This window comes from Onychomys torridus, chromosome 10 (genome assembly GCF_903995425.1).
Source record: "Onychomys torridus chromosome 10, mOncTor1.1, whole genome shotgun sequence".
In the NCBI taxonomy this organism is placed as follows: Eukaryota; Metazoa; Chordata; class Mammalia; order Rodentia; family Cricetidae; genus Onychomys; species Onychomys torridus.
Window position 1 is genome coordinate 94,590,720 of NC_050452.1, and position 26,049 is coordinate 94,616,768.

Below are 26,049 nucleotides of genomic sequence, written 5' to 3' on the forward strand. Positions count from 1 at the left end.
GTTTGTGTTCCTTTCTGTTCTAGTAGAATCAATTTCAGCTTCTAGAGGCTCACTTGTTCATGCTCAATGACAGCAAATACTGTATGTTTGTGGGGGTATTACTGTTTTGTTTGTTTAACTTTTGTTTCCACTTCAAAGAATCTTTGTGACTACATTGAACACATCCACACAATCTAATATAATCTATCTACCTAAAGGTCCTGTCCTTTTTTTCACATGATAATGTACTCTTGACTTTTAGGGATTCAAAAATGGATGTCCTTGGTTCTTGAGAGATGATACATCAGGTAGGAGGTTCCTTAGTTAGATTCCCAGCAACCACACAGTGGCTCACAATCATCTATATTGAGATTGGATGTCCTCTTCTGGCATAAAGTTGTACATGCAAATAAAGCATTCATACACATAAAATAAATTTAAAATATTTTAAAATATTGATGTCCTTGTGGGACAGCAACACAATTTTGATTACCATAAGGAATGATAACACATAAAATAATAGTAATAACAATAAAAATGCCACCAAGAATTAAAATAGTATGCTACTAGATAAGAAACCAAAATCAAGTCAATTGTGCAAACGTGTAGAGAAATTTAGAAACAGGGAAAAGGGAATGAGGGTACTACATGAGTGTCAAAAAAGAGCTGAAGTATGCTGAGAAGCAAACTAGGCTAAAGACAGAGAGCACAAACGCTGGGTTTGGACAAATGGAAATACAAAGTCATCTTAGTAAAAAACGACATTAATGCAGTGATTAAAATAGACTGAGTTGAGACCCTGAGGAGAGAGGAGAATAAAGACACACCATGACGTCATGTCAAGGATGTGCAATGCTGCTTGCTGCGCAAAGATCTTCTACTTGAAATGAAAGGCTGCAGACAAGAGATTCACATTAAAGTCAGTCATTCTCTCCCTAATGGAAGAGCATGCAAAGACAACTGCTGTAAACACTTTCAGAGTCTGATGATTTCAGAATCTTAGTTGAATAGACAGGTAAAATTTACTCATTACCATCACAACTACATTAAAAAAATACATGAATAAATAAAAGTACCAAAATCACATGAAAGCCTCTACAGTGGTTGTTTTTGGCAGGTGGATGTATGATATTTGTTCTAGGTTTTTCTTTAGTTTCCGTTTTTTCATTTCAGAGATGCATTTTTAAAAATAATCAGTGACTCTTTAGCTACAGAGATATTCCCCAAACATTTTAATTTCAACAACTACAATCAGAATATAAGTATTTGACTTAAAATATACACTTGCTCATGATATACTACAAATTATGAATGGGATTGGAACTGGAGCATAGCCTACTAACTACAGAAGTATCTTAAAATCTGTGGCCACAGTCCCTTATGGAAGGAAGGGATGATCTCAAGTGTTCCTCTTAACTCAAACACTTTTTGAGAATACTAAGACTTATAGGTTTGCTTTCACATATGTATCATTACCTACATAGAAAACTATACAACTCCATGTCAAAGAGTATAGGGGAGCAAATAACACAGTAGTAAATGTTGAGATGAGTTTCCCATAACCCCTTATAAATGTGGCTGCTTAAGGGCAGAGGCACAAAGAATATATATATATATATGTATGTATATATATGTATATATATATATATATGTATATATGTATGTATATATATATATGTATATATGTGTGTATATATGTATATATATATAATACAACATAGGGTGTTTCAAAGCCACAGCCAGCTCAGGAAACTGCTACACATACTTCTTCATGGAGTTTAGGCTGTTTATCCTCCACCTGTTTGGCTATCATTCTTTAGAGAATATTTGCTTTAATAAGGGACATGGCACTTTAGTGCCACAGGGGAACTTTGTATAGCTGACTAGTTCATGTTTTAGCAGACAGCTCTCTCTGGAAAGGAAACAAGGATCTGTTCTCTGGACAAGGCAGGGACACAGGGCTCAGGTTTCTTTCTTCTTCCTCCTCCTTGGGAGCAGCATTAGAGGTAAACTAGGAAATGGGAACGTAACATCTTGATGGAGGAATGTCAGCACTTCATCTCCAACATGTTCCCTCTTTTGTATTGCCTTGACAAACAAGCCTTCAAGGACTTGGGCATGGGGATACAGAAAGGACCATTACAGAGTCTAGCTAGAAGACACTACATGTGACTTGCCCAGCTGTCAAAGAAACAAAACAAAACACTGAAAACAGCATCTGCTGCCTGCACTAACAGCCAGCTGTTTTCTGTTATTCTCACCTGCCGGCCATGTTCTCTCAGGATGAACTCTCACTGGGGGTGAAGCAAATAAAGACAGCCAAGACTGCAGAGTAAAACTGTTTCAGGAACTTTTTTCTTTCTTCTTCTTCTTTTTTTTTTTTCTTCTTGCTGCTGAGGCCATGAACTCCTCTTACCTGCCTTGCCCTGAACCTTTCATTTTCTATAATTCTCCTGAGGGCTAGCGGAACCCCCTCTAACTCCATCCAGTAACTACTGTGCCCTCCTCAGTCTTCTGGCTCATTACAACCCGAAGATTGACTGAAAACCACAAAGTTGTTCATTACTTCATATACATCCCCACGCCCCCCCACGCCGCCCCCCCCCGAACCCCCCTTTGGGAATCTTTCCTGCAGTGCTTTTCTCATAGGATTAGTGCATACTTTAATGTATATTTTAACTTATTGTTTTCTGTATTTACCAAATATGCCTGCTTCTGTTCCTACTAAGTTATAGTGTAATTACTAAGTACTCAGTGTCTACAGATTTCAACTCTTAAAGAGTATTCACCTGAACACTAAATTTAGGTTAATCTATGGACACAATAAATCCAAGCTCAAATTGACTATGGAATTGTGGTGTGAGTCTTTAATTCTCTAATATCCCTATTGGTAAGAAGGCCTATAATGATACTGACATTGTTGATAGTTTGTATTTCTCTGCTATGTCCTCAATAATATTAAATTTGAAATGATTCTTTAAGTAAAATCTTATTTGAAATAACAATGCTAGAAAATTGATCAACATATTTAGCCCTTGGCCAGTTCCTACAGGGTTCTTCCTGCATCCAAATCTTCTCCTTTTGTTTTGTGATCCACTGAGTTTAACCAGGGATGGCTGTGACCATGGGTTTTGGAGCTACTCAGTAGATCCCTGTGGCCTCTCCAAGGATACACAACTGAAGACAGTAAGAAGCTCTGTCTCCCTCAGGTTTCTCCTCCCTGCCACTAAGAGGAGGAAAAAGGGAACTAGTTAAAATAGCTGTCATGAGAGTGAGACAGAAGTATAGGGCAGCTCCCCAGGAACTGCATATACCACCAGGTCTACCTGGCCGGCTTGCTTGAACAAATGAGCACTCTGCAAGAACCGTCCAGGCCTGTATGGTTCGGAATGTCAGAGCAAAAGGTGAGTCCACCTTTACCATTCTACAGATCCTGTTTACCTTGCTACAGTGGCTTCAGATACTGCCAAGGGCTCATGTGGAAAACCTTCACCACACACCCATTTGACTTAACAAGAAGCTCTGGGGGTTCAAGACTTAATTCTAGATTTGTATTGGCCAGAAAACCTGTTATCAATAACAAACTGTATCCCTCTTCCTGCCAATGGGCTTATGCTTTTGCTTTCGTGCTATGGTGGTTAGCTTTTCCCTAATTAAGTCTCTTTTCTGAGCAGAAAGATTATGCGTCACACCTTGTCTGGAGAAAGCAAATCCCTTTCTCTTAGGAGTCCTATGTTCCTCAGATATAAAGGAACTGAGGCAAGAAGTTGAAAATAATCCAGTCCTCCTTTTCCAACTGAGCTTTCATTTCATACTTGACTACAGTTTGCTAATCCCTGTTTTCTCTTTGGGTTGCTGTGTGCGCCAAACTCACAGCAGGTTTCAAATCCCTGCTGATCCATTGAGATGCGGTGCCGTGCATGACAGAGTTTGGCGAGCGTGCCTGTGGAGACCTTTAAAAACACACGTCAAAATAAAACAGAGTCTGGGTTATTACCGTCAGTTCTACTCTGGACTCGAGGCCACTCAATCGCTTAGCTGCTCCAGGAGCGCCCCTTTCTCTGACAGGCGTCATCCTAACTGGGATCTGACCAAACAGCTGGTTTCACAATGAGACTTTAATCGTCAGTTGAATTCTTTAACCACACTTGCAGGCACACGCACCCGCACACGCACAGGCACAAACAGCACACTGCAGAAACAAGACTTACAAATGAGTGCCCGAAGACTCATCTCTCACACTGACCCCTGGGGTCAATGATGTCAGAGAAACTATTTCTGAAAAGAGCTCTGGAGTGGGAGTGAACAATCACAGCCCACAATAATGAGTAGCTCTTGAAGGTCACAGCTGCTGAGTAGCTAATTGTAACTTGAAAAGCTGAGTCCCGAGTTATTAACGATCTTGCCGATAAATTTTTTTTCCCTCACTTCTAGTCAGGCAAGCTTTTATTCTAACTTTGAAGATAAGGAAAAAGTGCTCTGCTACAGCTGTGAGACTTCTGTTGTCTGGAAGCAGTATTGCATAGCCAGCTATCCCTTCCTCACAGTGCCAGGATAAAACAGTGACCCTCATTTAACTTGATTCAGGACTTCTGATTCCGAGATCACTCCTAAGGGAAGAGATTGTCAACTCCACTAAATATTATGTTTTAGCTTCTTGACTGCTTTCTATTGTAAAACTGACTGAATGGAATCAAATACATAATTTACTCTGAGCCAAATGGATCCTTTGCCTACTTTATATGTCCATGGTACAACACACAGAGAAACTCTATTATATACTCTATAAAGTTGGGTTGTGGGAGGTGAAAATAATATTTCCACAGGCTAACAGAAGTGTGCTGGGTGCTAAAAAGAACGTCTTGCCTTTTTTGAGAAGTTCTAGGGTAAAACAATGCAGACATGAAGGAACACAAAGTCTATTATTTGAAAATTAGAAGCACGGTGTTCATGGAAATTCTATCATCCAAGCTGTCCCCTACCTTACCCCAGCCTCAGTGGTGATATAAATCAGTGTTGCTTTACCCTTTTGTATTTTCTCTTTTGATTTGTAATTTCTTCCCAAGTAGGGGTTAAATCTTAAATTTTCTATCATGAATCTAGATAAGGTCATTGATTTACACAGAGACTTGATTCACAAGGAATACTTGCAGGCTGACTGAAATCAAGCACTTTAATTACAATGTCATTTCAACTGAAAGGCTGTCTATGGTGCTCAGCACAGCAAGCCGCTAAGGTACTTGAAATGAACTCCTGAGGCTGCCACAGGATGATGCAAGGCTCTCCTCTTCCGTCCCTCTTTGTAATCCCAAGGGATTGCCTAGCAGCTCCCCAGAAACCCAGAAGCAAACAACTGAAATCACAAGTGTAGCCCTTGACTCCAGTGCAGCTCAGGCCAGGAGAACACCAGTAGGTTGAGGTGGTAGCATAGCATCTAATTATTTTACTGATATTCAGGTCTGGAGAAAAGATATACATGCAAACACTTGTTTTTCATCATGGGTTATACACCAATAGAACCATGCCCCTATTTTAAATGCATCTTTATGCTTTCAGAGGTAGTGACCTCTGATAATAAATACACATTTATGGACTTAATTTCATAAATTACGCTCGTGTGTGTGTGTGTGTGTGTGTGTGTGTGTGTGTGTGTATCCATGAGCATTTTAAATTTCTCAGTGAATTCAAGGGCTATGTGATGCCATCCACATTTATATTAATTAATATATGCTGCCAGTAATAGACAAGAGAAATAAATTTCCTTCACTTTATTAAAATGAGAATATTTCTACCAAACCCCAATAATTTAGTTACTAACGTTTCCTGATGTTTTCAAAATAATATGCCTCACACAAAAATGGAAACGCTATCTTTTCAAGTACTGCCGTGTGTGTGTGTGTGTGTGTGTGTGTGTGTGTGTGTGTGTGTGAGAGAGAGAGAGAGACAGAGAGAGAGAGACAGACAGACAGACAGACAGACACCAAGGATCTCCTGCATTCTCACAAATATTTATTACTGAGCTATATATCCCAGCCCTATGGTAAACGATTCTTTATAAATATTGAATGAGCCCCAGGGAACAACTGACCAGCAGAGAGAGCAATGGTATGCATGTGACATTTTTGCTACCCATATACACCTACACTCAAACTCTTGGGACAATTCCTGAACATGTGTAATTTCTTTATGTACAAGTGATATCAACCAGTGTCTGAATGTCTGATTTAATTTAACTCCTATTGTTTTCAAAATGTCTACAGTACCAACTTATGGTCTCTAGAAAATATGTCAAATTGAAAACTAAAATTAATTTCCACAGAAATATCTTTGCCAACTGTTTAATTTAATGTACATATAAAGAAAATGTACATACACTGAATTCAGTCATGAGACGTTTCATAAATGCAGTCTTTTGTTTGAGATACTCCATTTAAATTAACAAACATGTTTATAACTTCAAACATTTAAAGTTTATATTCATAATTTCTCAAATATCTTTCCCTAAGTATAAATTAAGCTTTGATTTTGTACATTTTTAGTGCAGTTAGTATGTGCATAGATTTACATAAAACTCACACTTAGAACTTTTTTTTAACAAACAAGTAAGAATCACTCTGCTAAATGTAACAGTCTTATCAACCTCCAAAGAAATAAAAGCTTTATATTTCAACAAATACCAAATAATATTAGATTGGGTAAAGACTTCACATATAGTCTCTTCTATCCACTAATATTATAGATAATGAATTCTACAATTTACCTTACTTCATAGTTTTGCAGGTAGCAAGCAATGAATTATATTTAAAGTGACTATAATTATTGAGCACAAACTAGTACAAGCATTTAGCTTATGATGCATGCTGTATGTTGTTGCTGTTGTAATTGAGAATATCTAATAAAAGATGCAAAATTAGTAGATAAAGCATATGTGTTGAATTATTTACTGGGTAGTCCTGTAGGTTGGGAGACATACAAAGAATTAATGAAATATGTTGAGAATAAAGAGTAATGGCTGAGCATATGTAGGTAAGGTATTTTTCAATAATGTAATAAGCCCTGAGTTTGATCTCTAACTCTGTAAAAAGGGGCAAAAAGAGTAAGTAACCTGTAGAGATTATATAGAATAAATGGAACAGTCTACAAAATAGGAAAAAATACTTTGGTCAGCTAAACATCTAACAAAGAGTTAATATCTAGAATACATATAAAACCAAGAAACAAGAAAACAACCCAATTAATGAATGGACTAATGAAATCAAACAACAGTTCAAAAAGATAAACAACATATGGCCAATAATGCATTTGTACAAAAACTCTACCTAAGAAACCATCAAAGAAATTCATATCAAAATGACATTAAAATCTTCAGTTAGGGCAGTTGTGGCATACACCTTTAATCCCAGCACTTGGGAGGCAGAGGCAGGTGGATCTCTGTGAGTTTGAGGCCAGCCTGGTCTCCAAAGTGAGTTCCAAGAAAGGCACAAAGCTACACAGAGAAACCCTGTCTCAAAAAAACAAAAACAAAACAAAACAAAACAAAAAAAAACTTCAGTTAGAATATCAGTCATTAACAAAACAAACAACCAAACAAAAACAACAAAAGTTGACAATATGAACCAAAGATAAGCTTATTAACAAAACAAAACAACAACAACAACAAAACTATGAAGAGATCTACCATAGCCAGCTCAACTACTCCTGGGCATCTACTGCCATCTCTCTAACTCACCATATTATAGAGATACCTATACATCAAAGTATATTGTAAAACTATTCACAATAGCCAAGTTATGGAACCAACGTAAGAGTTCCTCAGCAGACAGGACTGGATAAGGACAATGTGGCAGAAGATATACACATAAGGGAACTTTTTGAAGCCAGAAAGAAGATTCAACTTGCCAGGCAGTAGTGGTACATGCCTTTAATCCCAGAATTTGGGAGGCAGAGGCAGGTGGATCTCTGTGAGTTCAAGGACAGCATGGTCAACAGAGAGAGTTCCAGGACAGCCAAGGCTACACAGAGAAACCCTGTCTTGAAAAATCAACAACACACACACACAAAAAAAAAAAAAAAAAAAGAAAAAAGAAAAAAGAAAGAAAGAAAGAAAGAAAAGAGAAAGAACAGAAAAATATCAACTTAAGGAAAATGGATATATATCAGAGGGACACATTTTATAACATCAAAAACAAAAAAAAAGTTATCTTTAACTTTTAAGGCTTTAAATTAGTAAAAGCATTTTTTAAGAGTGCAAAAAGTAAACCAACAAAATGGAATATTTCATCTGGATAATATCTTGAACTTATATGGAGATTTATGTGGCATTTATGCTTTACCTATGGCTATATTGATCAATGTCTAACCACTTACAGTGTAAATATGTAATAATTAGTTGAGAGCTGGCAACGGAGAGCCTTTTTTATTTAAGAGTATAGCCCTGCTATGTTGGACACTTTGCACAGTGGGGATGGGGCTCGGACCTGCTTCAACAGTGTATCAGGCTCTGCTGATTCCCCATGGGAGACCTTGCCTTGGAAGAGGTGAGAAGGGAGGGTGGGTTGGGAGGGAAGGCTGGAGGGCCAGGGGAGGAAGGAGAGGGGAATCTGTGGTTGGTATGTAAAAAATGAATAGAAAATCTCTTAATAATATAAAAAAGAAAAAAAAAAAGAGCATGGCCCTGCTTCAGTGGATGGCCCCATATAGAGGAGTAGGTGGAAATTAAAAAAAAAAAAATCAATAAAATTATTTTTACAGGTAAAATCAAAATTTAAATGAGCATAGTGGCTAATACTGGCAGCCATTGTCCTAGGGAGGCAGAAGCAGGAAATCAAAAGTTCAAGGCCAACTTGAGCTATAAAGTGGGATCCTCTTTTAGAGAAAATAAAACACTATGAAACTGAATCAATGTCTTTCATTGTTGTAGTTTGTAAATATCTGGGATTTTTACAGAATAAGAGGGTTAGTGTAGGTACTATTAAATACAGAAATAATGGTAGATATAAATAGGTTTTGTATGACAATATGTAACTATTTTTCAAATTTTTGGCTCATTTTTAGTTTGTTTCTTTATGGTGCTAGAATCAACTTACATGCTATGTGAACATTCTACTACTGTGCTATACCCTAAGCCCCCTAGGTTAGTTATGATAAATGATTGTATTATATAGTTTTGCCATAGTTTAATTCTTAAAGTTTAAAATTATCTTTTAAAGTGTTTGTGTTTGTGTTTATGTTATGTGTGTGTTTGTGTATCTATGTGTTTGTATTTCTGTGAGTATGTGTTTGTATGTGTGCTTGTGTATGTATGTGTTTGTGTTTCTGGAGTGTGTGTGTGTGTGTGTGTGTGTGTGTTTGTGTGTGTGTGTGTGTTTGTATACATATTTGTTTGGTTTTAGATGCTACTACAGACTACATAAAATATTTTAAATCATTCATTCATAACATATAGCACAATGTAGCCTGTCAGTAAACTGCTAATTTCTACCCCTTGCTTCAATTATTCTCATGTGTCTCTTACTTTTTTTTAAATATTAAAGCATTCTCACAATGACAACTTTAACACTTTATTGAATTATTTTTACATATATTCATTTGATCTCTGCCCTTAAAACTTGCTCTTTCATCAATGATCAAAACTGAGAAGAGGGGCTGGAGAGATGGCTCAGAGGTTAAGAGCACTGGCTGGTCTTCCAGAGGTCCTGAGTTCAATTCCCAGCAACTACATGGTGCCTCACAACCATCTGTAATGACATCTGGTGCCCTCTTCTGGTCTACAGGTGTATATGCAGACAGGACACTGTACATAATAAATAAATAAATCTTTAAAAACTGAGAAGAGGCAGGACATTACAGAAGGAAGCCAATCACTAGCTGCAGTCTAACTTCCTCATGTCTGTCACTTACACTTGCAAACCTCATCATCCATTGTTTGTTCCTCTTACACATAGGGCATTTGAGAAAGTTCACCAAGACAGTAATTTATCAGTGAGAATCAAAACCACTCTTGTTTCCTCAACCATCTAGCTCAGGCTCCATGCTCCTCTTCATCCATATCTATGACCTTCCTTTGAATTAGCATTAGCAGAAGTTGCCAGGGGAGTTGAACATTAGAAAATTTGGGATTTCCCTTTAATAACTAATTGCTTCCTGCATTGTTGCCTTCAATACTTTTCCCCATTACATAACATGTCCACAGGAGCTGTTCGTGCCTGTGTTCAGCTTTGCCACCCTCAACTTTGATGACTTTAATGGTTTCTATCAGACCTTCCCAACATGTATTGCAAGAATGAAGTTTCCTACTGATACTCAGATTCATGTGTTCTGTACCAGCTTCCTATTTGTACCTCCATCTCAATACTTTCAGGATCGAACTCCTCATTCCATTTTGAAAAGCCAAATGTGCCTCTTGAAGGCCTAACTCTGTGAATGGTACCACCCAGTCACCTAGGCACCTTTGATTGTTCCCAGCCTTAGCTCCTATGCCCAATTAGTAGCCCAGCACTGCAGATTCAAAGTCAAAGCCTTTCTCGTCACTCCTCTTCTTTCCATTACCATGGCTACCGCCTTCCTAACATCATTACCTAATATCCTACGGCAACAACATAACTAAGTTTTACTTTCCAGTTCTCTATCGGAATTTTTCCCACAACCCCAGCTGGTTCTAAACTATGAATCTAATTAGGAACTTCTGAAGAATCTCCATCATAGACAAAATGATACAGAAAGCTTCCCCTGGCATGTAAGACACTCCTCTACAAGAGGGCCTCAGCCCATCTTGCATACTTTCTCTCCCATTATTTCCTCCCCTAGATTCTTTTCCACTCTGCTCTAGTATCCCCAGTTACATAAAAACGTGCTCATTTTCACCTGCTGTAACTTTGTTCACATCATCCAGTTCACCGAATAGCCTCCTCTACCATTTTCCAGCTCTGCTTACAAATTGTCCTAAGGACATAGGAGCAGGGAGATAAAGCTTTTTAATATACCAGGGGTGTATCAGTTCATTTAAATGACACCTATTCCAAAATCATCAGGCCAACTAGCGCCTTGCTTACCTAGCCTCTCTTTTAAAATCAACTATGTTATTAGTAATGACAGGAACAGAATTAGAGACACACTTAATATTCCATGGGCACAGCAAATGAGTGAAATAAACTGAATAACAGTTGTATTCAACCTGCAGTCATTCTAGCCATAACCCATGAACATACATCAGACAAAATCACTCTTTTAGATTTTACTTTGTTGTTTCTCCTCAACCTAAACAAAAATATTTCCAAATAAACAATTTCTTTGAAAATTCTTCATGGGTCTTCCATTATATATCTCTGGTATTTGGGGAAATGATCAATTTATCAAACTCCATATATAAAGAAACACATCAGAAATGCTATATTATTGGTTCTGTATACATGTGCTGGTAATCTCTACCAAAAAAGATGCAGAGACAAAAATACATTCACCAAACAAGGAAAACCAATGTTCTGTCCTTTTCATACTACCTGCCATGCCCTGGGTTGCCCTGCCCTTCCTTGTCATTTCAATTTCAAATACATGTGCCATAAATACAGTGGATGCTTACTTCCTCTGTGTAAGATACACTTTAGACCACCTGGACTATGATACATTGTTTGAAAAAGAGAGATACTTCAGTAAGACAAAAGGTTTCCAAGTAACTGCTAACCTGATCCTAACACAATAATGACAAAAATCAGTCATTATTAGGTATATAATTTGCTTCTTTGGAACATACCTACAATTTTTAAAACACAATAGACACTCAACCAATTAATGAAAGAATGAAAAGTATACATCTGATCAGGTTTTAGACATATAACTTCATGAGGCCCACATATTAAAGGCTAGAACAAATTTCATATGTGTGTGTGTATGTGTGTGTGTGTGTGTGTGTGTGTGTGTGTGTGTGTGTGTGTGTGTGTAGGTTTTTGGGACAAGGTTATCTGTGTAGCCCAGGCTTTCCTGAAACTCACTTTGTAGACCAGACTGCCTGGAACTCATAGATCTGCCTGCCTCTGCCTCCCATTATTCCATTTTTATAGCAAAAACAATGAATCAGAAATAAAAGCATCATTAAGCAGTTTGAAACCTACTCTCATAGAAAGAGAAAATAAGTACATATAATGGCAAAACAAATGAGACACATTATTTCTACCATTTTTATAGAAATATTGAAGTCTGTGCTCACCAACACCAATATTTTCAATAGGATATATCACTTCAGTATTTAGACTAATGAAAAATAAATAAGGTCCTAAAGAAATACCTTCAAATTATGTTTAGGGCCTGAACACATTTTGCATCAATTTTAACGCCTCTCCTACTTCCCTAGAGACGTTTTCCTCTTCTTCCAACATAAAAATATCACTATAGGGACACAAGAGGATTCTGAAGAGCAATGTGCAAAGAACACATTTTGCATATCAATTACAGTTGAAGTCTCCTCTAAACTGGAGCCTTTCCAAAGACACATGTGAATCTGAACAATATTAGTGAAATAATATTAGAGTATCATATAAAACAAAAAAGCCAACACAGCACTTTGAAAGCCACATTATATTATTCTCCAGTAGTGGGAATTATACATTCTAAAAACTGAGGTGTTAAAACAGAATGTTTTCCATTGCCATGACAACATTTATCTCTGTTCTTCTCTTACTATTTCTGACTTCTTATCTCCCCATGGACTTGACTTAGACAGGCTGGATTTAAATATAATATAATAACAAACTCTGAGGAAGATTTTTGTTTTTGATTTTGTTTTTGTTTCTGTATTTTAAATTTAGGCTTATGGGAAGCGAGAGCATGCTAGAAGGATACCTCATTGCTGTCAAGATAAATAACAGTAATCAAAAGGTAATGAGAGTAACAAAGTTCTAGTTATTCAGATGATTGTATCAGATGAAAATTTAAAAACCTGAAGAAAATAAAGACACATTGTTTACCCAAGAGATGTGATTTCTCTTTCTCTCTCTCCCTACTTCCCTCTGCTCCCCCCCATCCATTCTCTCTTGCACACACACAAATATAGTACAATAATCTTTTGTACACTGTGAAGATGTGTCAATCTGATTAGTTTAATAAGAAGCTGAATGGCCAATGCTAGGCAGAATTCCCAGGAACAGAGGATGCTGGGAAGAAGAAGGATGAAGACCCCAGGAGACACAGAGCAAGCAGGATGGGCACTTTGGACATGAGATAATAAAGCCACAAGGCAGAAAGTACATTAACAGAAATGTGTTAAGTTATAAGAGCTAGTTAGAAATAAGCCTAAGCTATCAGCTGACATCATTTTGTAAGGAATAGTGGTCAGGTTGATGACATGTCTCACTGGTGAAGCACTGATCAAACATGGGTCATGATACAAGTAAACAAAAGAAGAACATTCCTTGGCTTTTGTCAGAAATGGTGGCACGTGTCTGCAATCTTGGCACTCAAGAGATTAAGGCAGAGGGACTGCTAGTTTGAGTTTGAGGACAACCAAAGTTCCATAACGAAACTTGAAGTACATAGCAAGACCCTCTCTGGGACCCTCCCTACAAAGTGAGTATCAGTAAGGATAATTACAAACAGAGGAAAGACCGTTAATTCCAAGTTTAGCTCCTGAACTAAGAGGAACTCATGATGCAGGACCTTCTGACCAAAGAGAGGTAATGTCTGCCAAAGGTATGGGAGAAGAGGTTATGGCTGATATACTAAATTGATGAAATTCTTCTTCCTTTGTGCTTGGCTAGTTATGATGGCTGTCACACTGCCTGCACAGATGCTATTTCATCTTCAAGAATACCCCCAAGCCAACAAAGCTAGGCATACACGTGACTAAGGAATGTAGTTGTTGGGGTGTGATCTAAGATAAGAAAAACAGTGCTGTCCTACTATAAGCCTTTTCTCATTAGCATTCTGGCTTTTGTAGGTTTCACAGTGTCTACGACTTGCCCTATCAAGTTTAGTGACTTTGGTATTCAAAGGAACTGGCTGGATTCCCAAATCACGGCGTTACACGTAACCCAGCAAATGAACTTCTGTCCTTACCATGAGAGCTTCAATTATTTTAGCATCTCACATGCAAAATTATGTGAGCTTTGCAAGCACAGCCATGGACTAACAGCTGTGAAGGCATTGCCTTTGTGAGCAGAGGTTTTCTTTTCAAAACTCTTAACCCACACGAACATTAACCATTTCTTTAAGATAAAGCATCAATTTACACTGTAGTCAAGGGATAAGCTATTTTAATAATCAGTTTTAATTAGGCGAGAGATTAATCAAGGTTCATTTCTGAGGAATTCTCAAAAGACATGTGGATATTACTTTTGGTTATTTCTCTACTGAAGTGAGTTACATGCAAAAGGAGAATACATAGGGGTAGAAGGGCCTCCTGTTCTCTCCAGATTTTGACTTGAAACTGCCTGTGCGCGTGTGCGCGCACGCACACACACACACACACACACACACACACACACACACACACACACACAAGGGGGGAACTAAACATATTGAAGAGAAGGCAGAAAAGCTCAAAATTTCAACCTAATCTTGGCTCCCTTGTATCCCTGCCAGGTATTCCAGGGGAGTAAAGAAGGGCTGAGTGAAATCCTAGCAGATGTTCTTGTGTTTCAGGCTATCTTATCATTCCTGGTGGGGACAGTGCTATTAAAGAATCATCCTGCCTTTCTTCTATTTTTTAATGAGACTGACTTTGTTTGGTCAGCAACTCCATCATGCCTCACTAACATTACCATCTATCCTTGGCTTCCTTATCTCAGTAAAATGGAGAACTATTCCTACTTAATGGGTTAAACCAGAGTGGTCTTCTTCCTTGTATTTTCTCTGACTTATAGACACAATGAATATTTAAATCTTACTGATTGGGCCTGATTGTCAAGGTTTTGGGTACCAGGGATACCGGGAAACCTTTTAGGGCTTCCGGCATGCTATGCACTGAGGTCATCTCCTTCTCCATTACTATGAACATTCTCTCTTCAGACATCCCTCCTGGAATCAGAGCCACCAACACAGCGAACTCCTATTTCCTGTAACTCAATACAGCTTTCCATCTTGTCTTGAAGCCTCTAGTGGTTTTTGTTGTTTTGTCTTGTTGTCCTTTGTCTTTGTTCTTAATGTACCAATCCCCGATTCATTCTAATATCGGCATTATTTCCCCTCACCTCCATTGGAAAAATGCTAAGTTCCTTGCAATATAACATCATGCTTTTTCTGACCGGATCCTAGCTCATTTTTCTCTAGATCGTGTCTAGAATGGTGTTAGGAAACTATCATTTGCACTTGATGTTCCAACTACACTGAACTTAAATCCTGTGTTTACAGTAGTGTCTTCCTTTATCTCTGTACTGAGCTAACTGTGAATTGGGGAAGGACAGTGGTGGTAGACATGGCAGGAGTTAGAAGAGTAGTAGAGGAGGTGCATGTTATCAAAGTATATTATCTGAAATTACCAAGGATTTGATAAAAAATATTTTAAAACCTGTTGGCCTTCCTCTATCCTCCAGGGAATATTTAGATATTTAGATTTTGGCTGGGATTGACTTAAAGCTTTCCCCTGACTGAAAGCGCTTCAGAGAGACAAGATCACACACGTGCGTGCTTGCATGCATGCATGCATATGTGAGTGCATGTATGTGTGTGTGCGTGTGTGTGTGTGTGTGTGTGTGTCATTCTCTTATTATGCAGTGAATTTCTGGTTTCTGTGAATCCAAACATTCATTTGCTCCTAACTTCTATTATCTCTAAAAAGTTAAATAAATTCATAAATTCAAGAATGAACATCTCAAAACACCATTTGAAAAGGATGAAAAGAACTTTGTTCTCTGGTCATGGCTGGGTTTGTTGGGTCTTTATTTATTTTTTGATTATTTATAGAATAAAACTTAAGATAGTTTTAAGGCAATATGAAGTTTATTTTTAAGCCACAGGTTGATCACATTAATATTGTCCTTCAGTATTTAAGCTGTTTTCTGAGGACTAACTACATGTTTACAGCGTCCTCATCTCACAAGGCTGTTTCTCTTCCTTTGAGAAACACAAAGGGGTAATAATGAAAGAACTTGAATTCTCTGACATTTTCTTGTTTGAATTCTGCCGTATCTTTTCAACATCAACACTTCAAGACAATACGATTCTCTTACTTCAAATACATTTTTAATACCCATCGAAGCACTCTATCGTGCGCACTCTCTTCACTATAGGGAAGGATTATGCTCCTGTAATGTTTACTTATTCCTCTTTCCTCTTTCTGTGGGAAATGATCTCAAATGACCTTCAGTCTCCCTGTCTCACTGAAAAATTACTTTCACAGGACAGCAAAAATTTGGAATCTACCTAAATATCAATAACTTCTAAGAGTCAGGAAAAATCCTATATTCTGAATTTTCATCAGATGACAAAATTGAAAACAACAGTGTCTGTGTGTGTACTGTTTTAAACATTTTTAGGTTTTAATAATATAAACTAAACACCATTTCTGGATTTCTCCTTCATGTTTTCTATAAATACCCATGAATACTGATGGAGCAACTTAAAAGATATTTATTTGAAGCATTATTGTACAATACAAATGAAGTCAAAATCACCTTGAAATTTCTATGACCACTGAATCATATTGCATGAATATATGAAAATGTGCCTTCTTTGGGGCATGTTGTATCTGAAAGAGTCATAGCAAAACAGAAAGAATGGGTACTCTACACTGCCCTTGAATCTTTGCAACACACTAGAGACATATCTACATGTCTCTTGCTGTGGACACCACCGTCACCATAGCCCCCACTCATTCATCAAAGAATAAATGATCACTTGAATGGACAGATTGAAGAGCATTGATGGAACAGGATAACTGAGGCCACAAAGCCATGGTGAGCACCATGTTCTCTATACCCTTCGCTCTTCTCATGTGCTCATTAGAAATGAAGAACTGACTCTAAGTCTCCCAAGTCTCTTAAACCTGAAATGGATTCATGATGCACCTCTTTTAACCCTAGATCTAAATAAAGCCTTCTATTTTATTTTGCCACAATGAGGCTTGACAATAAGCACAACCAATACAGTGATGTTCACTTCCCCCTTACATTTCTTACATTTTACCCCTCCAAAAAATTATAGAGCAGTCAGGGTAACTTGAAATTCATGGTTTTCAGCCAAATATTTCCCAAGTTGAAGCATACAAAGTTGTGAATGTTATGTTCCCCCAGGGAAATTACAGGGATAAGACTACCCTACGGAGTTTTGTGAGGAAAGAAAAAGAAAATTGATAGTATAAAGTATTGGGGGAAATAGTATTGAATTTTGTGGAAATACTCTATAGTGTTCTTCAGTGGCATTTCCACAGTTGGACTCAATGGAGTCGCACATTAGAGTTACCAGCTGGGAAGCAAGATCACACATGCATTCCAACATTTTTATGAGATTACTAGTATTTCATCAGGTTTTATGCTTTAAATGACTATGCATAATTCCTTACCAAGATGCCTTAATCATAATCTTTTCAAAACCTTGTTATTTTCTATTGATGAGACTTCTTTTCCAAACCAGATAATCAGAAATGTTTAAGCTTATTCTTCATAGTGTTAGGAATTTAACAGTTGGTTAAATGCTTTACTAAAAAGGTCATTTCAAGTGTCCTTCAATAATGCAAAATAGTATTTCTAACTCAATCTTATTATTTTTCTTTGCTTGTTTTGGTTTTTCTTTGTCTTTTTAGATAGGGTACCTGGTAGTCCAGGCTGGTCTGAAAATTTACTACATAGCTTAGACTTGCCTTGGACACTGATCCTTCCATTTCCACCTCCAAAGTGTTGACATGACAGGTGTTCATCACAATCCCTGGTTTCCATCACAACTATAAATTCTAAATAAACTATTTCAAAATAATGATGTCACTAGGCATGCTTTGTTAACGCAGAAACATAGGCCTCCGGAAAATGTGGAATGCAACATGAGGAGAGCTGCTTGGGACTGAGACTCTCATCAGTCCCTGCCCTGCCACCCAGCCCCATCCCCCGCCGGCCGCACCTTGGGCTGCAATCTGTGCTCCTGGGGCACCGGGTCCACGAACTCCTCTGGCAGCTCCACGTGACCCTTGTCCTCGATGAGCAGTGGCGCGCTCTGCAGCTGGCTGCTGAAGAAGATGTCTGGGAGGTAGAGCTCCTCCTGGGCTGCGCTCAGCATGTCGCAGTGGAGCAGCAAGGGCTGGATGTCTCTCATTGTGCTTGCCACCTGCGGGGACCGCAGGGCGCACCATCAGACAGACCCCTGCTTACTGAGGCCTCAGAGGAGCCCAGTAGAGGCCATCCCCAAGGCAGCCCTCTAATGCAGACATATTGTTATTCTATATGGCTTAGGACCAGCCACCCCAAGTCCCACTCAGACAATCCTGGGACTGAGCAAAGAAATTTTCTAGCCCATAGATTATAAACACTATCCTTATTAGGAAAGCTTCTTATCCCCATTCCAAATATGATCAGAAAATTAGACATAATTACAGAAACTGAATAAGCTAGTTACCTACAAAATATAATAGTTCTCTATATTTAATAGTCTCATAGTTTTAGGATACAAACTATGGGCACTATGTATTTAGTAATCTCATAGCTTTAAGGATACAAACTATTGGCACTAATTTACCCAGTATGAAGTATTGGCTACCAAACTCTGTTTTTACATAAAAAAGCTTGACAATATAAAGGGGTCTTGTTATTCTTATTTTTTTTTATTTTGTTTTGTTCTGGTGCAGAGTTAAATGATTGTTTTGTATTTATTTATATGATTTCTGGCCATTTTGCTAACATTTTAGAAAGATACTGTATTAAGAGCTATGGTGGACATTATTGTGAAAAGATATACATATATTTTTGCCACTTATATACACAGTGATTTTTACTGACAAATGTTGCATATTACATAAATGAATAAATGTGGAAGACCAAGACAATAATGATAAAATAAAATCATACACATATGATAATTTAAAAAAATTGACACAACAATCATATATTATATGCTATGAAAAAATAGAGCTACCTAAGTACATGATTTCTTTATGGTGTGATAAGCGAGATACACAATTCTCTACTCTAACTGTAGTTTACTCAATAAGAGTTTATTCAATAAGAAAGATAATGAAATCTACTTCTCAACAGAAAGCAAAGGATTTACAAAGGAAAACACCATTCTCGATACATACATCATTCTTGATACATACATTTTTAACTATTACAGCTGAATGTTTAAAGACATATTGTTATTTTATGTGGCTGATATTTAGCAGTGAAGAAAAAAATCAATGAAGAAAAAGCACTTTGTGGTTATTTTGTGTTATTTGTAAATTAAAACTAAAATCATATCACTCCATCACATAAAATAAAACCTTTACAGAAAAAGTAATAATTAAAAAAATCAGAAATTCCACCTGATAGAAAGCTCTAAATTTTATGCCTATAACACTGATATAAAATAATGATTTATAATTAAACAACATAATATAGCATTGTGTATATATATACATATATATATATATGTATATATATACAATTCAAACACCATTCTGATCAGCTAGATAAATGGAATCAAAAAGCATGTTTCAAATTTCTCAAGTCTCTCTCCTCTATAGTCCTAGTGATAATGAATTTAACTGTGTATATTTTATGGAACTATCTGCAAATACATGTCTCTGACCATCTTTACAGCCATTCTGTGTCAAGACACTTGTGAAAGTGTGTTATATAATATGTTATATGAAAAGGTTCTGTTATAGTGATGGTGAAAGTTTTTATTCCTCACCAAGTTACCATCCCGGCTCATTTGGAATGATGGGATGTGAGCTTGTTTTATTTCATTCATTGGACATGTAAGTATGGAGTTCTCATCAAGTGTCAGCTTCTTTTTAAGGTACAGAAGAGTGTCATGGACAAAGTAGATTACAAGGGAGTGCAAATGAACCACTCACCTCACTAGGGCCATTGCGACATACATATAAAGAAGAAAAGAATGTGATCTAGATATATGGCCAGTCCTCAGAAAACATATGTGTGGTGAGCTATAAAGGATGCATTTCAATCTTTAAGGAAGACACTCATGGGGGTAATACTCAAACTAAGATTTTTTTTGTAAGATCTGAACTTAAAAAAAAAGAAAAAAGAAATCCCACCAAACTATGACAAAAGTCATACAAAACAGGAGCAAAAGTATTTGGGGCTATGGCAGAGGTCTCCCGGGTGGAAAAGCTTTGAACTGTTCAGCAGTTAGCACAACTTGCTCAGTGGTTTCGAGTACCAGAGAGTAAGCACCAGTCAGAAGGCTCTGTATGTCACAGTCATTTTTAAGTTTCTATCTAGGATAAATTATGGAGAGGAAAGAGAATGACATGGCTGGGGAAGATACAAACCACAACGAAAATTAAAAAAGAAAAAACAGGGATTTTCTCTGAAGTAGCTACCAAATATCTGAAGAAAAAAAAAAGCCAATTCTACAGCAAGCAGAAAATGACAACTCATCAAAATGCCTATGCAACAGATATAAGGTGACAAATCCTGGGTGTGGGTGTACCTGAACATTCTCTCTACATGGACTATAAAGAACATGTCCCAGAGCTCAGCAGGAAGCAAGGAACCTGATCTTATGGACAAAGTCAAAAGAGTAAAAAAAAACAATAGGAAGTTAAATTTATATGCCTCTTAAGTTGGAGGAAGTGAAACCTGGGTTGTGTTATGCAGTGTATAGTTAACACTCACTTAAATTTGCCACACTTCAGAGTCACTGAAGAGTGGCAGCAAAGCCCCAACTTTTAACTTTTATCTTAAAAAATATTGCACATACTAGGATTAAGGCATTGCAGACCTTCCAAGGATATATAACCATACATCCAATTTGTGATCCTCAGAACTATCATATTTAATCATCAAAATAACAACCACAGTTAAAAGTCTAGTAAACCCCTAGAATCTTACATGTAAAAAGATTTCTTAACTCACATGCTAGTAATAACCCTTGCCGAAAATCCACCAGAATTCATGGGAAGAAGCTGTAATTAGAAGCTTCTGATGTCCTTGGGGGCACAACTGTATCTGAAGAAGAGAGGTTCTTCCTGTGAAGTAAGGTGGTATCTATACTTGCACTCTCCATCCACTTGTATAAATTCTACACATGGCTGAAAAACCATTCAGTCCTCCTTAGAAACTAGGTGTCTTTGGATACTTGGAGACATGCTTCACATTCTTGGTGTCCTTTTTCTAGCCTAGAGTCTTAAAAAGAACAGGTACTTTTTCAAAGTCCTGATGAAAAACACTGCCAAAATGTATTGTTAACAGGTTTGGTTCTCAGCAACCTTCTCTTTTAGAATTCCCCCTCCTACATGCATTTGAGACTATAGTTTCTGACACTCTTATATAAAATTTCAATATGTCTACAAGGTAATGTTGCTCCAAGAAGAAGCGATAAAGACAAAGTAAGTGCACCAAGCTTTCTTTGTAACCTTCACAGAAACAGGAATTTCATTTTAATTATTAAAACATCAGATATCTGATAAAGGAGTCATTGGTACAAAATGGTGCATCTGCTGTTTTCAAATATGAATTGTTGCAGTCATGAATGATATTTAATATTCATTATAAGCAACTTTTTCTTGCTATATCTCTGTCATTCAGTACTTCTGAGGCAGAGGCTTTCATCATTTAAGGACTTTGATTCTGCTTTCTTAGTAAATAATTGCCAGATAGTGGATAGTGGAGATATGAAAATTATTAGTGTGTAGTACACTGGATTTATTAAATTATTTATGCCACGTCTATGTTTACTCTCTCAATCAAAGTATTCTGCCATATGAAAATTTCATGCTGCTGTTTGTATGTAGACAAGAAACCAGAAGAAAGGAAAGGAAATAAAGTAAGCATTAAAGAAATAAAATGTTTTTGATAGCAGTGCCATCATTTTTATATTATATGTAGAATATACAGCTGAAATAATCACAAGAGTTGGCATGGTGTATAATTCTGCAATATTAACAATTGAGAGAAGGAATCAGGAAGATTGTGAATTCATGGAAAGAGCAGGCTACATGACGAGAATATTTTCCAAAATAACAGTAAGAAAGGAAAGAAAGGAGGGAAGGAAGGGAGGGAGAAAGCAAGGACAAAGGGAGTTGGAAACAGAAAATACAAGCACTCACTTTAATATGCTTTCCAAAATCAACATTGATGTGTAAAATACATGCAAGTAATATTATGCAGACCGAATGAGCAGTTTGGATTTACATATGTAGGAATAAATATGTATATGCATACACATATATGCATGAAACAACAATTAATAAAAAAAGGCTGCCATGAGTTTCAGAGAGAGCAAGGAGGGATATTTGGGAGGGTGTGTTGGGAGGAAAGGAGAGGAAGAAATAATATAATTATATTATGATTTCAAAAAAAGAATCAATAAAAATTGTAAGCATATATCCATTGTTTCCAAAGAAGTTTGGCTACTTCTGCTTTTTTTTTCTCCTCAGTTTAGTGACCTACTTAGTTGCTTCTTCTAAAGAAATACCAATCGTAAAAATGAGCTTGGAACCTGAATAAAACAATGAACAGCAATGGATATACCTCTAGAAGTGTTTGATGGCACTAACACATGAGAGACTACCAGGGTTCAAAGTGAATTAGCTTTTTCAAACTAAGAATACTTTATGTAAGTCATTGTTTTCTGGGTTTTGGGTTATATTTTATGAGTAATTTTACTAGTCAATTAAGTATGATCCATATAGACTTTAAAATGGATGCTAATAAATCTATCATGGCCACCTGTATACTCTTTGTCTCTCCTTATTGACTCTTGGAAGTATCATGTGGGAACTCATTCTCATACCTGTCTAACCCTTCCCTCAAACTATCTGCTTATAGAAAATCTCTCCTACTCTTCAGGCTTCCTTGAATTCATACTGGACTAAAATTTCGGTCTTCCTACAAATCCCCTAGATTATTCACTGCATATCTAAAAGCATCATTGGGAGGCATCATATTTTTCTTCTGTTTTATTCTAAAATTTCATTCAAAGCCAGTATTAAAATTTAATCTTAAAGATCCAACCCAAATAAATGAAAAGTCCCCCACAACTAAATGAAAAGATTTCTGATTATAAATTCTACTGTTGACATCATATGCTATCACATTCTCAGCACTCTGTTTTCATGCTTTGATTCTAGCTTAAGTCATCTACCAAATGAAGAATCAACATGCTATAAAAGTACCCATCAAGGAAACCTGTAAGAAAGCATTTGTGAGGTCTCTCTTCAACTGACTAAGAATATTCACTGAACTATTATGAGTAGAACTATTTGGCTAAGTTGAAATTACTAACTATATATCAAAAATTATATTGAAACAGATGGAATAGCAATGCTTACTTGTTCCTGAATTTCCCCTCTCCCACCAGGTGGAGTGGACTTTTACTTCCATTTCTTTTTGTGTAAACAATGGCTATTTATCATTTCTGCTTTCTCATGTAAACCTGAAAGGTACTTGTCCCCCCAGCACCATGCTGCTGCCCATATGAAAGACTTACTTTTCCTTGCTTTCTCCCTAAGGTGTATGTAATTGTTATAGAGTTTCTCTATATGCTTCATAGTAATATCTAAATGTCGTCACAAAAGCTTCAACTCAACCAGCTAACTAAGGATGCCATAGCAGAAATTACAATGTAGAACTTGTGACATGGAAAAACCTATTTTAATTGTACATTCTTAGAGAAAGTAGTTCAGTAGTGATGATTTGTCATCATTGTATGATGAAGCAACTTTTATGGTAACCCTGAGTGTAAAAGTCCATCTCACATATTAGATCCTTTCTCTAGATGGAATCGTCCCGTGCAATATAGATATGCCCTATGTGGAGAACTATTTTCCTTCCAGACTCATTTCCTGACACTTCTCAACAATTTTGCTTTTGACAGTGAAATGAAATAAAATAAAGTTTTGCCTGAAGACTGAGTGAAAATAAGTTGCCAAGGCTGTAAGACAGGAAGAGAGTGATAGAGTAACATGCTCCTCTGTGAATGAAGCTAAAGGCAAAATTATTCTGCAGGGCTGGAAGACAACTTCTAGAGATTATTTATAATAGGCTTTCCAGTTTAATTTTGTTAATGCAATAAGGTATGTAAGTAGGTGAGAGCTCTGACTTATTGTATTGACTGTCTAAATTGTAATGCTATAATAGAAATCTCAAATACTTGCAAACATGAGTAAGTAGGCAATTTCTGTTAATTTTTTTATAAATTGGCCTTTTCCCAAATGACAGACTTATTTTCATTCAAATTAAACAAAATGCTTATTACGTATCTTACTCACTAAAGGAATGGCATCTAACTGTAAATGTTTCTTTTCCAACTAAAAACACCTGCTCTTTGCAAACAAAACACAGATTGTAATTCTTGGTAACAAAATTCAAGCTTTGGAATTTTTTTTAAAGATTTATTTATTTATTATGCATACAGAAGAGGGTGCCAGATATCATTACAGATGGTTGTGAGCCACCATGTGATTGCTGGGAATTCAACTCAGGACCTCTAGAAGAGCAGTCGGTGCTCTTAACCTCTGAGCCATCTCTCCAGCCCCTGGAATTTTTTTTTTTCTCTAGAATACTGACTTCTTTTATCTGCTACCCTATTCAGGAATATTAATCCTCAATGTTAGGGAAGCTGTGTGTTCAGAATGCTTTATGACAACCATTTCTTTAAAATTCTGTGCAGCTGTGGTAATGGGGTACTTTTCCTCAATCACACTGCCTTGATGTGTGGGCAAAATAAGCAGAAATGATGCATGTATTCATGGAGCTCAGTCTTGTTAGTGAGTTCTGTCTTTGCTAAGTTAATCAAAACTGGCACCTTTGAAAATAGTTGAGAAAAAGTAAGAATCTTTTAATTTTCCTTTTTCCCCCTCTTAGGGTAGTAAGAGATTTTACCCACCTGCTTCTCCTTCCCATGGTCAACATAAACACAAAATGAGTGCCTAAAAGCTGCTTAACAACACAGAAGAGATGCTAACAAGCTAAAATGTCATAATGATTGATGATGTCATGTTGGTGGCACATTCATACTGTGTTTATTATTGGATACCTACTTTCAAATATATATATATACAATATATAAAAATTAAATATACCTCTACATAATTTTATCTTTTGCAGAGGTTCAACTTAAGCTTGCTGCCAGCAATCAGTAACCTATACAACAGGGCTATCACAGTAGTTCCAACTACCAGCTATTGTGACTAACCTGAAAGGCCTCTTTCAAGCTATTGTGCAGTGTTCCTGGAATTAGAGCTGCATATCAGCCTGTTGCCTCATATTTTTGCCTATTGTTCTCCTTCTTTATGAAGGCATGTGCCCCTAAGTTTTGCCTGGTCTCACCCCACTATTAAAAGTATTGAGGGGAGTGGAGCAAAATGGAGCAAAAAGGATTACTGCTAAATAGCACCATTGTTGACTTTTATGGAGAGCTCCAGTAAAGAGTACTCTTGATCTAATTCAGGTAATATTTATAACTACTATTTCTGCAGTGCCTTTAACAGTTTGTAGAGAATTGGTAATGTGTGAAAGCAGACTGTGTGTTCTTTTTATAAGTTTGGGGAGGGTTTTTTTTTTGTTTTGTTTTGTTTTTTATTTTTCACCTACACGATCTAATTATATCTGGATCTTTTTACCTCCTGTCATCTGTTGTTCTCTGATGCAACAACGAAATCAATCTGTTTTAAAGCCATCTAAGTCCAAGAAAAAACAATGAAATGATGCAGAATACTATTGTAATGTCTGCATGTTGTTTTGTCTTTTTATTTGATCAATGCCACAATTTCTCAAATTTAGCTGATTGAATTCAACCCTTTTAACTTCATATATGGCTAATGATATCAAAAGGAGGGTACAGCTGCCACTTGCTATTTGATATCCTCAAAGTAGGAAGAGTGAAAACAGGAAATTTTATTGGGCCTATGGTCTAATTAAAAGCCACAGCTTTGTAATTGGAATGGCTTTTCAACACTCTTTAGGATGGTTCTGAATGCTGATCTAA

General features: G+C 36.9%; 1 protein-coding gene across 24 annotated transcripts in view; it reads right to left on the reverse strand.

Moving 5' to 3' along the window:
* Positions 1-26,049, reverse strand: part of Adgrl3 (adhesion G protein-coupled receptor L3) — a 763,485-nt gene that overhangs the window by 451,728 nt on the left and 285,708 nt on the right. For 23 of the 24 annotated variants that reach the window (XM_036200955.1, XM_036200954.1, XM_036200934.1 and 20 more), the window contains one exon: positions 18,019-18,222. The exons of the other annotated variant lie outside the window; for it this stretch is intronic. In XM_036200955.1, the coding sequence (XP_036056848.1) occupies positions 18,019-18,222 (204 nt within the window). The remainder of the gene's footprint in view (positions 1-18,018; positions 18,223-26,049) is intronic. 24 annotated transcript variants of the gene reach the window in all.